This window comes from Notolepis coatsorum (genome assembly GCF_963971535.1).
Source record: "Notolepis coatsorum genome assembly, chromosome: 1".
NCBI classification, from domain to species: domain Eukaryota; kingdom Metazoa; phylum Chordata; class Actinopteri; order Aulopiformes; family Paralepididae; genus Notolepis; species Notolepis coatsorum.
This window is the reverse complement of record NC_140165.1, coordinates 167,446,564-167,461,362: the sequence shown is the minus strand read 5'-3', so window position 1 is coordinate 167,461,362 and position 14,799 is coordinate 167,446,564. Positions and strand designations below refer to the sequence as shown.

The 14,799-nt window shown below is 42.6% G+C and overlaps 1 protein-coding gene across 1 annotated transcript in view; it reads left to right on the top strand.

Annotated features, from left to right (window-relative positions):
• The window catches only part of LOC311242858 (DNA-binding protein RFX7-like), a 105,847-nt gene extending 96,698 nt beyond the window's left edge, over positions 1-9,149 (top strand). The window contains exon 9 of the mRNA XM_084331920.1: positions 2,955-9,149. Within this exon, the coding sequence (XP_084188046.1) occupies positions 2,955-6,284 (3,330 nt within the window). The 3' untranslated portion in view covers positions 6,285-9,149. The remainder of the gene's footprint in view (positions 1-2,954) is intronic.
• Positions 9,150-14,799: the final 5,650 nt, after the last annotated feature.

Here is a 14,799-nt window from a genome sequence, read left to right as displayed (position 1 = left end):
ATGTTATAATCAAAGCACGTTCAACAGAGTAGCATTAAGCTAACGGCCGCTCCAACCGTCGGTCGCTATTACCCCTGCTCGCGAGACGCCGAGCGAACGGCGCACGCGACCAGAGGGGAGCTCACGGCGGCGCGCGAATAGCCGAAGCTACCTCGCGCTGGCCTTGTCCAATAGCAGCAAGCTAACGTTTCCTAGTGATCACAAGCTAGCACCGCAGCTAACCGCTGACTGGCTAACAGTAGGCCTAACCTCTGTAGGCCCAACCTCTGTAGGCCACGCAGTGATCCCAGCAGGCACGCCGCAGCTAACAGCTGACTGGCTAACCGTAAGCTAAGCAGCTATCATCTGAACTTTGTACACAATGACATAACACTCACCCAGACAGGCCGCCGTTCTGAAACTCTCCTCACTTTTTAAGCGAAAAGAGAAACAAGACGTCACACAGCTTTACAACGGTGATTTTACCAACACCCGACGGAGTCAGCACAATACCAAACTGGCTTGTGTAGCTGACTTGAACATGGATCTGCCGCTATCGCACATCCATGCACATATCTCCTCGTGAAGGAATACTCTCATTTGGATATGAAAGAAGGGGCTTAACACGGGACAGAGAGATACCCACTCGTCCAGAAAACACAGGGATCACCAGTGTTAATGGTCGCGGCCCACTAGTTAAAACTACAATGGTCTTCAGACCAAGGTCTTCTGTCGCCTAGGTGGCTGAACAAAGGACCCTAGCCTGGGGCCGGTTTTCATAAACATTGTCAATTAGCCCCCATAGCACTAACAGACAAGTGAAGCCTGCCAGCAACAGTACTCACCCAACCTGAAACCCACCGCTCCTCACAACAGCGGCGCGTCTTACAGTTCAGCTGTGGCCTGAAAGGTTTCACCCCAACAAACACAGCAAGGAACTGCAGTTGAGAAGCATGCAGCGGCGTGCTCCCAATACGAAAACCGGTGGAGGGTTTTTAGAATGATCACCATCTTCCAGACACTCCAGTGACGAAGACAACATTGCCGTATTTTCTCGAAAATAGTGAGAGAGAAAATAAAGATATGATGTCAACGTATCTCCTTGTTCTTCCTTTCCTTGTAAACAATATTTTTCTCCACGTCAAGTGGGCATATGAGCAACACGTTGCTTGTGATGAAATTTGAGAAGGAGATGAGTGTGTGGCACCACCCCTGCTTATATAGGTAAGCGGATGGGGGTGTGGCCAGATGAATGCTGGCATTTAAAGGTACATTTGTGAAATTATTCAGTGTATATATGCTGAAGCGAGATATATGCAATGAACGCTGAGCGTGAGCTAGTGTGGATCAGAACCTTCTGTAGTGTGGTAGTGAAAGGGTTAACCCTTTGTAGTGTGGTAGTGAAAGGGTTAACCCTTTTTAGTGTGGTAGTGGAAGCGTTAACCCTTTGTAGTGTGGTAGTGAAAGGGTTAACATTTACATTTACATTTACATTTAGTCATTTAGCTGACGCTTTTATCCAAAGCGACTTACAAGTTCTGTGCGACAAGACAGCAAGAAGGGTATAACTCTATCAGCTGAGTAACAATGTTCATCAAAGTGTTGCGTGTTACAGTGTAGGTTAGTTTATTAGGACAAGTGCATGACATTAAGGTTAGTCGGGGTTAGATTTTTTATTTTTTTTTATCATTTCAGATAATGGTTGAAGAAGTGAGTCTTTAGTCGACGGCGAAAGATTGGACGGGATTCGGCTGTCCTAACTGGGATGGGTAGTTCATTCCACCATTGTGGGGCAAGGACTGAGAATAGGCGGCTTCTCTTTGATGACCCTCCGGGAGCTTGGATAGGAGTAGATCTGAGGCGGCCAGAAGACGCAGAGCGTAGGGGTCTTGAGGGTGTGTAGTTAGAGGTTAAGGTTAAGGTTAAGAATAGCTTGGTTGTTTTATGCCTGTTGTTTAAGTGTGTAACTAGTAACTTTTGCGCCTAGTAACACAATAGGCCAATCTTAAATTACTTACAAGCCATTCGGAAACCTTTCCTGAAATCGAGAGGAAACTATTCCCGGCCCAACTTGTTGCCTCAGAGACATTGGACCTCATTCACCAACATTGTCGTAAGTTTCCTCTTACGACAACCTCGTTGAAAGTTTGTAAGAGAAAACCTACGACAGTTACCCCCGGATTCATCAACGTGTGGAGAGGTTCTCTTAAGTTGCCAAAATGATTGCAGCTGCGATCCCCTGAATGAAGTATGTCACTCATTCTCAAACTGGAAGCGCGTTTTCTCACACACCTGAATTTGCATACAGACACACCCCACCAGCTCCTTATAAGACCAGGGCCGTAGGCAAAACGGAAGCGAGAGGGTCAGCATTGCATCTGTGATGTGTTGATCCCTGTATTCAACAGGTAGCGCAGAAGCGATTTGCGACGGATCAACATTTTATTTGATTCAAATGTATTGTCATCATACAGCACACTATAGCTATAATAGTGGAATAGACTATTAATATTCCATATTTATACCATCTTGTTGCTCGCTCCTTGCCATCTGCCTCAGCGCACACACACAAACGCATGCGTGCTGTATAGCCTAGTTTTATTTATTATAGACTGTATTAATATTCTATATTTATACTGTCTTGTTGCCCGCTCCTGGCCACCTGCTGCACACACACACACACACATGCACACGCACGCACACACACACACACACACACACACACACACACACACACACACACACGCATGTACTGTATAGCCCATGTGTGTAATGAATGTACAGTAGGCTTATATTATTCAAATGACTTGTTTTATTAGGAGATTGCAGATACTGTATGCGATGCCCTATAGTCTATAATATGTACTATAATATGTAGAAGACAATGACCTCAACACCTAGACTGCTACGTTGTGATTTGTGAAAATGTTTATAAATTCCTGTTGTCCTAATTTATTGTTCTTCTTACTTTGCAGGTACAGAGGAGCAGGCAGCTGATGTCCCCCAGACCAGTGGGGGCAGGAGAGAGTAGAGTCCTACCTGTTAACTTCCAGGTGGTGCCTGTGAAACAGTGCCCCAAGACCACCCAGAACATTCTAGCCAGCCCAGCAGGGGACCGTTCTGCCCGACAGCGCTATGCCCAAATATTACCAAAACCCTCTGTCACAAGTGCTATCACCATACACTCGCCCCCCACCATGCTTATCACCAACAGCCCCATTAAGACAGTAATGCCCACATCTAACGTCAGCTCGGTCAACATGATCAAAATGACAACCTTATCCCTGGCACTCAGCACCAACACTACCACCGCGTCCCTCACCAAAACCATTTTACGGCCTGCTTCTACGGGCATAAGCAGCTCTGGGGCCGCAGAGGAGTTCAGGCACTGCCTACAGATGAGGAGTGGGTCTGCAGCCCCCATTCTGGCCCCTGTAGCAGGACGGGCTACTGCCACCCATTCCAATTTAGCTGATGTTGAAATGGAGGACGAAAGCATATGTGAGAGCAGCCACGCCCTGGGAGCTAACAGACTCATTCTGATCCAGGAAGAAGCCACGGGTCAGAGGGCGAAGGAGGCCATGCCGAGGGCTGTCAGCGTACCCACGCCAAGGGCTGCCAGTGTACCCACACCGCTCACCAAAGGCTCCCTAGGACTGGAATCAACGTGTGGGAATCAATGCAGTAGAACAGTCTCCTCAGTCTTGAACACTGTGACAATTAACAATGGTGGCAATAACAACAGAAATAGCCAAAGCACTTTGCACTTGACTGTCTCCGCTCAGAATAGAAGCGCTGCCTCAAATCTAGGCACAAACGGCAGCACCTTGCTGTCATCTGAGGGCGGGCCTGACAGCACACCATACAAGGGAAGTTTATTATCCACCAAAGGCATCAGGAAGCGCTCAGGCCTCAGTCCAGACTCTTACTTTTCTCCAGTGAAGAGGGCCTTCATGTCGCAGCAGCCAGCAGGGGGCTGGGAGGACCTGAGACAGGGGATGGGCAACACCATGATGGCACTCCCCAGGCCAGGAGCTCCACTTAGACCTGAAAGTGCACCAGCCATTGGCAAGGTCACTGTGAACTCTGCTCTGCTGTCTCCAATCCTTGCACACTCTCATTCCCCTGTTGCAGCCAGTGGCTTCCAGGCTGTCCCCAAAACACATCGCTTCATGCAGAGGGAAAGCACATCCACTCTTATGGAGACTTGCAACTCTATCGATGTCGCTTCAGTCAGTCATGGGCTACATCAGCAACAGCAGCAGCAGCTGCAGCAGAACCACCTAATAGACAACACTCAAGCCATGTCTGATAGCCCTGACTTTGACAAACACGTTGCTCTGAATGACCGTAGAAGTTCTGTCTGGGCCAGAGGACAGTTAGAGGGAGAACAGCAACGATCATTTTATGCCCAGCAGGTGGAGCGAGCCGATCATAAGCGAAGCTCCTCCACCCCAGTCGTAGAGCCCCTGCCTATGATGAGTCAGGCCTCAGCCTCCAGCCAGACTCCGCTGCAGACGGTCTTGGACTACTTCTCCTTCAACGACGATGACGTGACCCAGGACAGCATTGTGGAGGAGCTGGTGCAGATGGAGGAGCAGATGAAACTTAAACACCTGCAGGAGTTCGAAGCCTGTGTGACGTCTCGGGGCCAGCAGGCTGTGACGCACGGCAACGCGATGCCCTCCGGCGAATCAGTAACCCCTTACTACTACTCTGCAAACAGCCGCGGCACTCCAATGCAGACTCCAACCCCCACGCCCACCCCGACACCCACCTCTGAGATGATGGGAGGAGCCAAAGGTCTGACCAGAGAGAGTCCGTGCTCGCGCATTGCTCTGTCAACCCCGGTGGACAGCGCCCTGGGGAGCAGCCGTCACACTCCCATCGGAACCCCACACTCCAACTGCAGCAGCGGCATCCCGCCCAGCCCGGTGGAGTGCAGGAACCCCTTCGCATTTACGCCCATCAACTCCAGCATTGCTGGCTTCCACGACGGCAGCATTCTCTCCAGCAGTCCCGTCAAGCCCATGCAGAGACCAATGGCCACCCATCCAGATAAGGCAAAGCTGGAGTGGATTAACAACAGCTACAACAGCAGCTGTGGTGGGAACTCGAACAATGGCATTCTCCCCAGCTACCAGGACCTGGCTGACAGTCACTTCCAGAAGCCCCATGCTTTCGCCATCCCGGGGCAATCCTGCCATTCTCAGACAAGGCACCACGACAGACATTTTGGTCGTCTGACCCCTATCTCCCCTGTGCAGCAGCAGGTCGCTAGCATGGCCGGTATGACTAAGCAGGTGGGCTTCGCTGTGCCTGCTCCTCTGGACAACAGAGCCACCAGCGCCTCCAACGCTGCCTTCAGATGTCGCAGCATGAGCCCCGCCGTGTGTCCGCGTAACTTCAGTGGAAACTTGGTAAATACTGCCCTCCAGAATATCCCCCGAACAGTGGTGTCCCCTTTCAACTCTCCTGTGACCTCAGAGGTGCTAAATATCCTCAGCAATGGACAGCCAGATGACAGTGTGAGGAGCATGGCACAAAGGAGCCAGTCGGTGCCACTGAACGTCATGATGCAAACCGAAGTGTTGCCCATGCGAGGCCAACAAAGCATCAACAAAAATATCACCAATCTTCTCCTGAGCAAGATGGACACTGATGATTCTGTACGAGGTCTGGGCATCAATAATCTACCCTCCAACTATACTGCATGTATGAACCTCACCCAGATCCTGGAGGATGCCCCCGGTGTCCCTTGTCGCTTCAATCAGCAGACCTTCACGACTTCTGGTAACACCCCCACGTACAGGTTCCAGAAGCCGTGTAACCTAATGGAAAATGCTATGAATGAACAAATGATTCTCTCAGTAGGTGAAGCTCCTGGAGAGCAGCACCACCAGCAGGGCCAGTCCATGCTGCTGATTCAGAATCCTCAGCAACAGCAACACCAGCAGCATCAACAGCTGGATTTCAGCACTAATGTTAAAGAGCTCTTCACCAACAACCGCCTTATTCCTGGCGATCAGTTTGTGAAACAAGTGTCAGAACTCAATACTGGAGTCAGGTTCCCCTGTGATATTAAAATGAACACTGACCTGTCCAGTAGTATCAATGACCTGAACACTTTGGACACTAACCTTCTGTTTGACCCCAATCAGCAGCAAGGTCATTATGAAGGCTCCACCACAGATGAACTGATGAATGATCCACTGTTTCAGCAGATTTGCAGCGAGACTGCAAATTCAAATGGATTTGAATGGCTTGAAAGCAAAGATCAGCCCACTGTTGGATTAATGGGTTGAACTTGAATACAGAGCTTGTTTTACGTTTTTGAAGGTTAAACACTTAATGTGCTAGTACATTTTTTCTTTTGTTAACTTATTTTGAAGTATTTATGTTGTATTATTGTACACTTTAATAGACACAATGAAATGTGCTAGGCTGAACTGATAATCACAAGAATGCTAAATCAGAAATTGTATTTTAAATGCTGATGTCATCTCCCTCTCCCCATAGGACATAAGTCAAAACTGTAAATTTAAGATGATCATAAACAATAGAAGGGACACTTCAGAAAATCTAAAGCATAGGAGATTCATATTTTAGATGACCAGACATATGTAACTGGATACACAATTCATAATTAGGAATATTTAATAGTATTAATATTTCTTTTAAGTTTAATTGAATAGCCAATGACTGCAAAGAAATTATTTCCAAACAGTTCTTAAAAAGATTGGCACAAATGATTATACTTGGGTATTCATTAGATAATGTTATTCATGTTACACATGTAATAAAAGCTATTATATCCCCAAAACAAAGTATCAGCGATATTATGGATTCACTCTGAGCGACGCTGTGACAGATCCCTCATGTGAATGTGATCACTTTTATTCAAATATTTTTACAAGTTCCTGCAAACATTCATGACCCCTAAAGGAAGAACCCTATTAATTTTACTGACCCCATGACCTTTCCTCTAGCACCGCCATTGGGCCAAACAAAATTTTCAAATTAGCATATCTTTTGACGTACAGCAAAGACAATTATACCCAGGGATGCAGCTCCACATGGTCAGCAAATTCAGATACTATATTATATCACAATGGCAAAACCTTTCAGAAAACACAAGATGTTAGCATGCCATTTTAGTCAAATGTGATGATTTTCTTCAGTTTATGCGGTCTTTAAGATCATATTTTCAGGGGCGCCCCGGTGGTGCACCACGTATATACACTTGTAGCATAATCGCAACATCCTGGGTTTGAATCCGGCCCAGGACATGTGTCCCCATCTCTCTCTCCCAATTTCCAAACTGCCCTGTCAATAAACTGCACTTAAAAATGCCCAAAAGGGGAAAAAATCTGATTTTCACACTGCCGACAGCAATGGTGAATTGATAGAAAATAACGACCACATTATTCAGGAATGGTAAAAGATCATGAAAAAATGCGGTGTCTTGATTTTTGTATCGAGGCAAGAATGATGTCATGATGTCATGACAAAAATTACATAAAAAATACTGCTATCGTCCTTTAAGGATCACCATATTTGGTAAACATTAGGTTGCGGATCCTAATTTCATACTATTTTGTCTCAGGGACCCCTATTTGAGAAGATCTTTGTTGTTAACATTATGATTTAGTCCACAATCAACTATAGTGTAGTTGAGAGAGTGAGACCTATAATCATAGCAAGGAGGCCAGTGAGGTTTTGAGTCATTTGGCCTCATGGCGGCGCTATTCTCACAGAACTAAACATGTCAACAGCTCATCCAGTTATGATGAACATATAAATGTGTTGCCCCTTTGTAATATCCTGCTGCACCATTTTAATTTCTTTGTAAACCCTTTTTTAGTTGCAACCGTATGTCAGTCGGTCGTTCCACAAAGATTTCCCCACTCTCTAACGGCCACAGGTTAACACAGGTGTGTGTTAATGCTAATTGGCTAAATGAGGGCGTGACAATGGGAGTGGCCTATCGCAAAAAGGTGCACAACTTCCAAATGGATTCACAGACTTGCAGATTTTGAAAAGATTTTGTTTTAAAGGTTGGTCATGACCATAAGGACAGCTGGTTAACTGTTCATGCCAATTGGCAAAAAAAATGGTGTGTGGCTATGGGAGTGACATTCATGTAAAATCTCCGCCTCCTAGGCAGGGGCGGACCTTCCTACAGGCGATATAGGCGGTCGCCTAGAGCGCCACCCAGAGGGGGGCTCAAAAAAAAGAAAAAACATTTTTTAAATTTTTTTTTTTTTTTTTTGCAGTTTTGGCGCCCCCCTCTATATCTGCAACCATTATTTTTACATACAAAAAATTCTAACATAAGGGAAAATGAGTCAAAAATCTAAAACGGTCGGTCGGTCTGAGCCTCAGCTTTAGGTGTTCACAGTCAGAACATGCTAGAGCGCTGTGCATTGATGGGATCGGTCAAGTGTTTATAGAATTTAGCGTTGAGGAAAGAAAGACTAACGTTAGAGAACTATGAAGAGGCAAAAGCCATATATAAAAAAAAAAAAAAAATTGCAGTGGTGAATCTCGCCTAGGGCGCCAAATGTGCTAGGTCCGCCCCTGCTCCTAGGGCGAAAACTCAGGTTGGGGGATTTTGTGGAACAACAAACCAACCAACCGACAGAGTGACCTATAGACTTAACACTAACTTTACCAAAACCTTTGAATGGTAATTGCCGCTGTTGCTATCTGGTCAGCAATAAAAAGTGATTTTATTTGTTACACTGATGTTACATACATTATGTTCTTATAAACAAAGTGATTATGAACCTTGGATCCCCGTTGACGCTTATTGTGAAACTTCCTGAAGACTAGTGATGAAGTTAAACGTTGTACTTGATTTTGTGGTTTCAGGGGGAAATAATAGCAATGCAATAAATGTCACAACCAATGTTGATTTCAATGGTACTTTATAAAAGATACTGCGTTGCACTTGGTTCTGAATGTACGTACATGTAACCTTTGGACTTAAAGTTGGTTCAGAATGTTAATAATATACTACCTTTAGCCCCAAGATAACCATAGCAACATAGTTTTTTTCACTGTTGTATAGGATGTTTGTACATTTGTTTTGTAGGAATTTAGGAGCTCATCATTTTGAACATTTTGCAGTGAATCATCTGGACAAAGTTGTGAATAAAAGCAATATACAAGTCGTTTTTGGGTACCTTTGCACATCTTCCAAGGCAAATAATTCACAGCACAATTGAAATTAATGTAGACAACAATATATTGATATGATATCCTACTCTGGTCAGCGTGAAGTCTTTACGATGGAAGTGCAAGTTGCACTGCTTTTTGTCCCAAATGCTTCTGGTGTTTGAGGTTCTGCTTCACTTCACTTCGTCAAATATAAAATATGAATGCAAGTAGACAAACGCAAAGAGGCAGTGGATCTGTGACTAAACATACCTACCATACTTTAATTTCAAGTTATTGCTTTTAGTGAAGCCATTGCTTGGAAATAATGTTTCTGTTTCGCAGAGGCCTGCTAAGGTATGACGAGGCGCTTGAGGGTGAATGATGGCAAAGAAAGTGCAACACATTTCTCTTAACTTATGTGTACAGTATGCAGATGCCTCTACCTGACGTCTCACCTCAGTTAAACTTGTGACAAAAAAGTCGTCATGTGCCTCTTTCTGGTATGAATTTGTAATGTTAGTGATTTGTATGAAAGTGAAAGGACGTGTATATTGAATTCATGCTGTAACTCAGTTACTCCTATCTTTCATTTGGGAAAACATTACTATGGTTCAACTATTATTATTATTATTATTATTATTATTATTATTATTTCTTTTTTTCTAAGTCAAATCAGCTGTTCCTTGACTAGTGTTGGAAGATTATTACTCAACAGTGAAATGCTATATAGAAAGTGTCGTGTGCTACCATACAAAACCTCTGGTCTAATAAGTTGCTCTTATTTTGAAGTAACACAGCTGTGATTATTATAGAATTTGAATTTGCCTTTGAGTATAGCCATAAGTAATAATTTCTATGAAAAGTACAAATAAAGAAACAATTTGGTGATTTCTTTGTGACACAGGGAAGTCTGACAACCATACATGTTTTAATACCAATACTAGGGATAACTTGGTTTACTGTTGTTTATATTTTTGGAACCTCGGTTGACGGTTTATAAATAATTTTCTTCTAAAGAAGTAAAAGTCACTGAATGAATTGTTACTGATTCTATTTTCAAGCATCATTCATGACCCTTGTGTATATTGTTCAAATATTGTTTTTTGCACATATTTTACAGGTTCAACTTGCAATTTTTTGTTTGCTCCTTGAGATGTCCTTGTCTTTGAGACGTCCCCTGCTAATGCAGAAGACATTATTTGATTGAGCAAATTACATATATATATATATATATATATATATATATATATATATTTTTTTTTTATAAATCTTATGGCATTATCAATTGCTATATCCCTCACAAAGCTCTGTCCAGTACATTGTGGTGGATATGGGCATAACATAATTGTTGTCTTGTGAGAGTTTCCTTTAGTTCATTTATGAGATAATGTTATTAAAGCTAAAAAGGTTGAGAATATTAAAAGGGAATATCACCGTGACACAACATTAAAAGGGAACTACGCCCAATTTCTGAATTCATACATGTTATTCCTCTGGTCTAAGACAGTGCATTCATGCATGTTATTCCTCTGGTCTAAGACAGTGAATTCATACATGTTATTCCTCTGGTCTAAGACAGTAAAAAAAAACATTTGTGGAAATGAGCAACTCTCTTCCAAATCCAAAAACTGGAGTGCTAAAACTCAAACTTGTGATGTCATCAAGTACAAGTTCATAAGTAAGTCTGAAGAGCCACTCCATAGATAAAGAATTGCGGAAAATGTTATAGGTGACACTGACTAAGAGCACCCAGAGGAATGTTCAGAGTTCATAGGTACATTTTCTGTTTCAGAACTGAGACCACTACTATAGAATAAAGCTAATTTGAATATAAAAAAAATATATAATGACCACAAAATCAGTCTCCCATTCGAAAAGTGGACCAAGTTTACAGAATCGGTTCTCGGGAGCAAAGAAACAACGGGCCAAGAGTCATCATTGTTACTCTGCGGAAGACATCAATAAGAGATGACATCATCAAAATTGCTCGCATCCAACGTGGGAAGCTGAAACATGGTGATCATTCAATATTTATCTACGAAGATCTAAGCAAAGACGCCATCGCTCGACGTCTACCATACAAGGAGGTGATGCAAAAATTGTTCAAGTCTGGCCACAGCCCAAGGCTAACTAGGGTGACCAGATGCAAAAAGTCCAAAAGTGGGACAACAGTAAGATTTTGGTGGGACAAAGTGGGACAACAGTACGATTTTGGTGGGACAAAGTGGGACAGATAGATAATGTAAATTTTTGTATTAGAATAACTGCCATGGTCTTCACTGAATAGATTTAAATCAAAGGTTAAAGGTTAAATCAAAATAAATACAAATTAAATACCACCTAACATCTGTTTTAAATATTCGAACGTCATCACTTGACAGGAATGTCTTGTGTTTGATATTCCCTGTTAACACAGAACTAGGGAAAACAGTGTAGTATAATACAAAAATAATAATACAAATAAATTGTGTTTCTATATTAGAATAACTGCCATGGTCTTCACTGAATAGATTTAAATCAAAGGTTAAAGGTTACCACAGTCGGCTGACCTGTATGAATGGGAGTGTTGTACTGTGTGATAGACACTTGTTATCTCAGCTGCAGTGACCTTGTCCGTCTGGCTATCATTGTTTGGTTTAAAAAGAAACGTATCCATAGATCTGGATGTTTCTTTTTGGTGAGCCACTTTCAAGTGAGACTCACGTCCACTGTGGCGCTTCAAGTTGTATTCTCCTCCATGCGCAATTGAAAACGAACTATGACACAAAACACAGAAAGCCTGCTGCGGATTGCCTGCCATCTGCCTCACCCAGTCATGTGTCGTTTGCCAGTCTTGGTTGTAAATGCAGGTCCGTTTCTTTTTACTGCTTTCCATCTTGAACTAGTTCGCTTGTAATGTTGTTGTGTTTTTTTTGACCAATCAGATTTGCGATATGAGGTAGCGTCACGACTCAGTCTCAGTCACGTCACAAGCAGGCAAGCAGCACGCTAAAGTACTATAACCAATCAGAGCAATGTGTGTGGACAAGAGGCGGGTTGCTACGTTTACTGTCTGTAGGGAGGGGCTTTTAGACGCATGTTTTTTTTGGCTTCGAAAAGAGGGACATCCTCTCAATATGAGGGACGCGGGACATTTGGTCAAATGGTGGGACAGTACAACCAAAAGGGGGACACCTGGTCACCCTAAGGCTAACATACCCGGCGCTGTTATCGATCGTGGGCAGGGACGGCCGCAGGATTGGATTACACACACCTAAAGAGGCTGAGGATTATTGGAATCGATATGGAGCAGATACCCCAAGTCAGAACGACATTGTCTGAAAACAGATAAGCCGATTCATCTCCCTCTTTCTCTGTGTATATCAGTATTAGAATGACTTTTATTGTGTTCATCAAAGTAGCAGATGATATGCAGGCCGTCTATACCAATGCGTATTGTGTATAATACGATTCGTAATACATTATAATTTCAGACCTCTGGTCTCCGGGGAGACAAGAACATATCATTGGCAATAAGATCAATCTGGAATATTCTAGGTTTATCGCTCGACTGCCCTGGGTCTCTTAGATCATTCTGGAACACAACAACAGTCTATTAGTACTAGTGTATTCTACAACCTTCTAGAATATAATGCACCATGACAACGAAGGCCTGCAACTCTAACATTAAACATCCGGTGTGTATAAACATAGCATATAATCAATTGACTGAAGTTCAATCAGTCCTTAATAATACTTTAAAAATCAACCACACCTAAACGTATGAACACAACAAGGTTATTCTAACAATCTAAGTAATCACTCCACTGATGAAGAGACTGGCACATTGAAGCTCTAAAAGGCTCTGCTTTTCTATTTTATCTAATCACTTAATTCGGTTCTAGTGGCTTCTCCACGTTGAGTATTATTCTATCTCTCACTCCTTATCTTTACCTTTTTTTTATTATTCAATTTTTTCTCTTTCTTTTAACTTACATTGTTCTTTTCCATTGTTCTTCACATTAAGGTGTCAATATTTCTCTACAATCTTTTCCTTTTTCCTGACTATCCTACATGTTAGTAGAGGGTTCAAATGAATATGTCGATGAAAGTTTATTCTCTTTTTTTTTTTTCATTTTTCACAATATTTCATTACAGTTAGGGAAGGTGCAAGACCAAAAGCGACATTCTATTGTATTAGAATGAAAATGTTAGATCCTATGGCAATTAGCATAGGAAGATTAGGATTACAATGCTCAGTTTTGGCAATCCGGTGGACTAAGGGAGAAAGTCATACGCGGAGGATGTGTTTTTGGAACACAGGCCTGTACGACTCTCTGGGCGAGGGGAAAATAGGGGATTTTTATTTGTATATATATATGTTTTTAAGCTCGGCTCTCAACGGGACCTCATTAATTGGATGTACATCTATTGTAGCTTCGCACTCCAGAAGCATTACCAAAAACTACACAAAAACATGCATAGATTATGGCTAGTTTGAATATAATGATATGGAACACCGGTGGGATAAACAAACAACACAAACGCAAAAGCGTGCTCACACTGATGAAAAAAGAACATGTGGACGTGGCTCTACTAAGCGAAACGCACATTTTAGAGGAAGACATAGATACGTTAGCGGATAACATATACCATAATATTAGTCACTCTTCTTTTGGTACGAGAATTCGAGGTGTAGCCATAGTCGTCAGACGTAAATTAAATATCGAATTAAAAGGGGTATGGTCGGATGCTGAGGGGCGTATAACTATAGCTAGGATTGTACATAATAACAGGAAAATAGCGTTGGCAGCGGTATATGCCCCAAATTTGTACGAAGTGGGTTTCTTCACTTCACTAACCGTTGAAATGTTAAACCATCCCGAGTACTCATTTATAATAGGTGCGGATTTTAATGCCATTTGGAATCCAAGGATGGACAAATCTTACCTTGCCTTTTCCAGCGAACAAAAAAATTCATCTAAAGCATTAAAAGATTGGTCAAAGACTACAGGGGTAATTGATTTATGGCGTTCACTTAATCCCACGACCCGAAAGTACTCCTGTCGATCGGCGAGACACAACACATTATCCAGAATTGATTACGTCTTTGCATCCCCGAGACTATTTGATAAATATGAAGTGGAAATGATACCCAATGCGCTTTCAGATCACTGTTATTTAATCCTAAAAGCAACATTTGGTATACTATCTTCCCGGGCCCCAAGATGGCATTTTAATACTATGCTGCTTAACAACAAGGAATTCATTACACAACTCAAAGAAGCTCTCATAGTATTCCTACAGGATAATGCAAACGCGGTGCAAGACCCCAGAATAATATGGATGTCGGTAAAGGGTATGATCAAGGATTTCACGGATAGATTTTCCTCCATATTGCGCAAAAATCAATGCACAAAACTGTCTGAAATGGAAACGCTTTACTCAACGTTATTTAATTCTTTAAAATACAACAACTCAACTAGACTAGAAAATCAAGTTAACATTCTAAAAACAGAGATCAATGCAATATACAGACAAAAATCGGAAATGCAAATACGCAGCACAAGACAACAGCAGTATTTCCAAGGTTCTAAACCTAGTCACCTATTAGCCATGCGATTAAGAATTAATGCAAAATTTGCAGATATAACTGCCATTAGAAAACAACAAGTACTT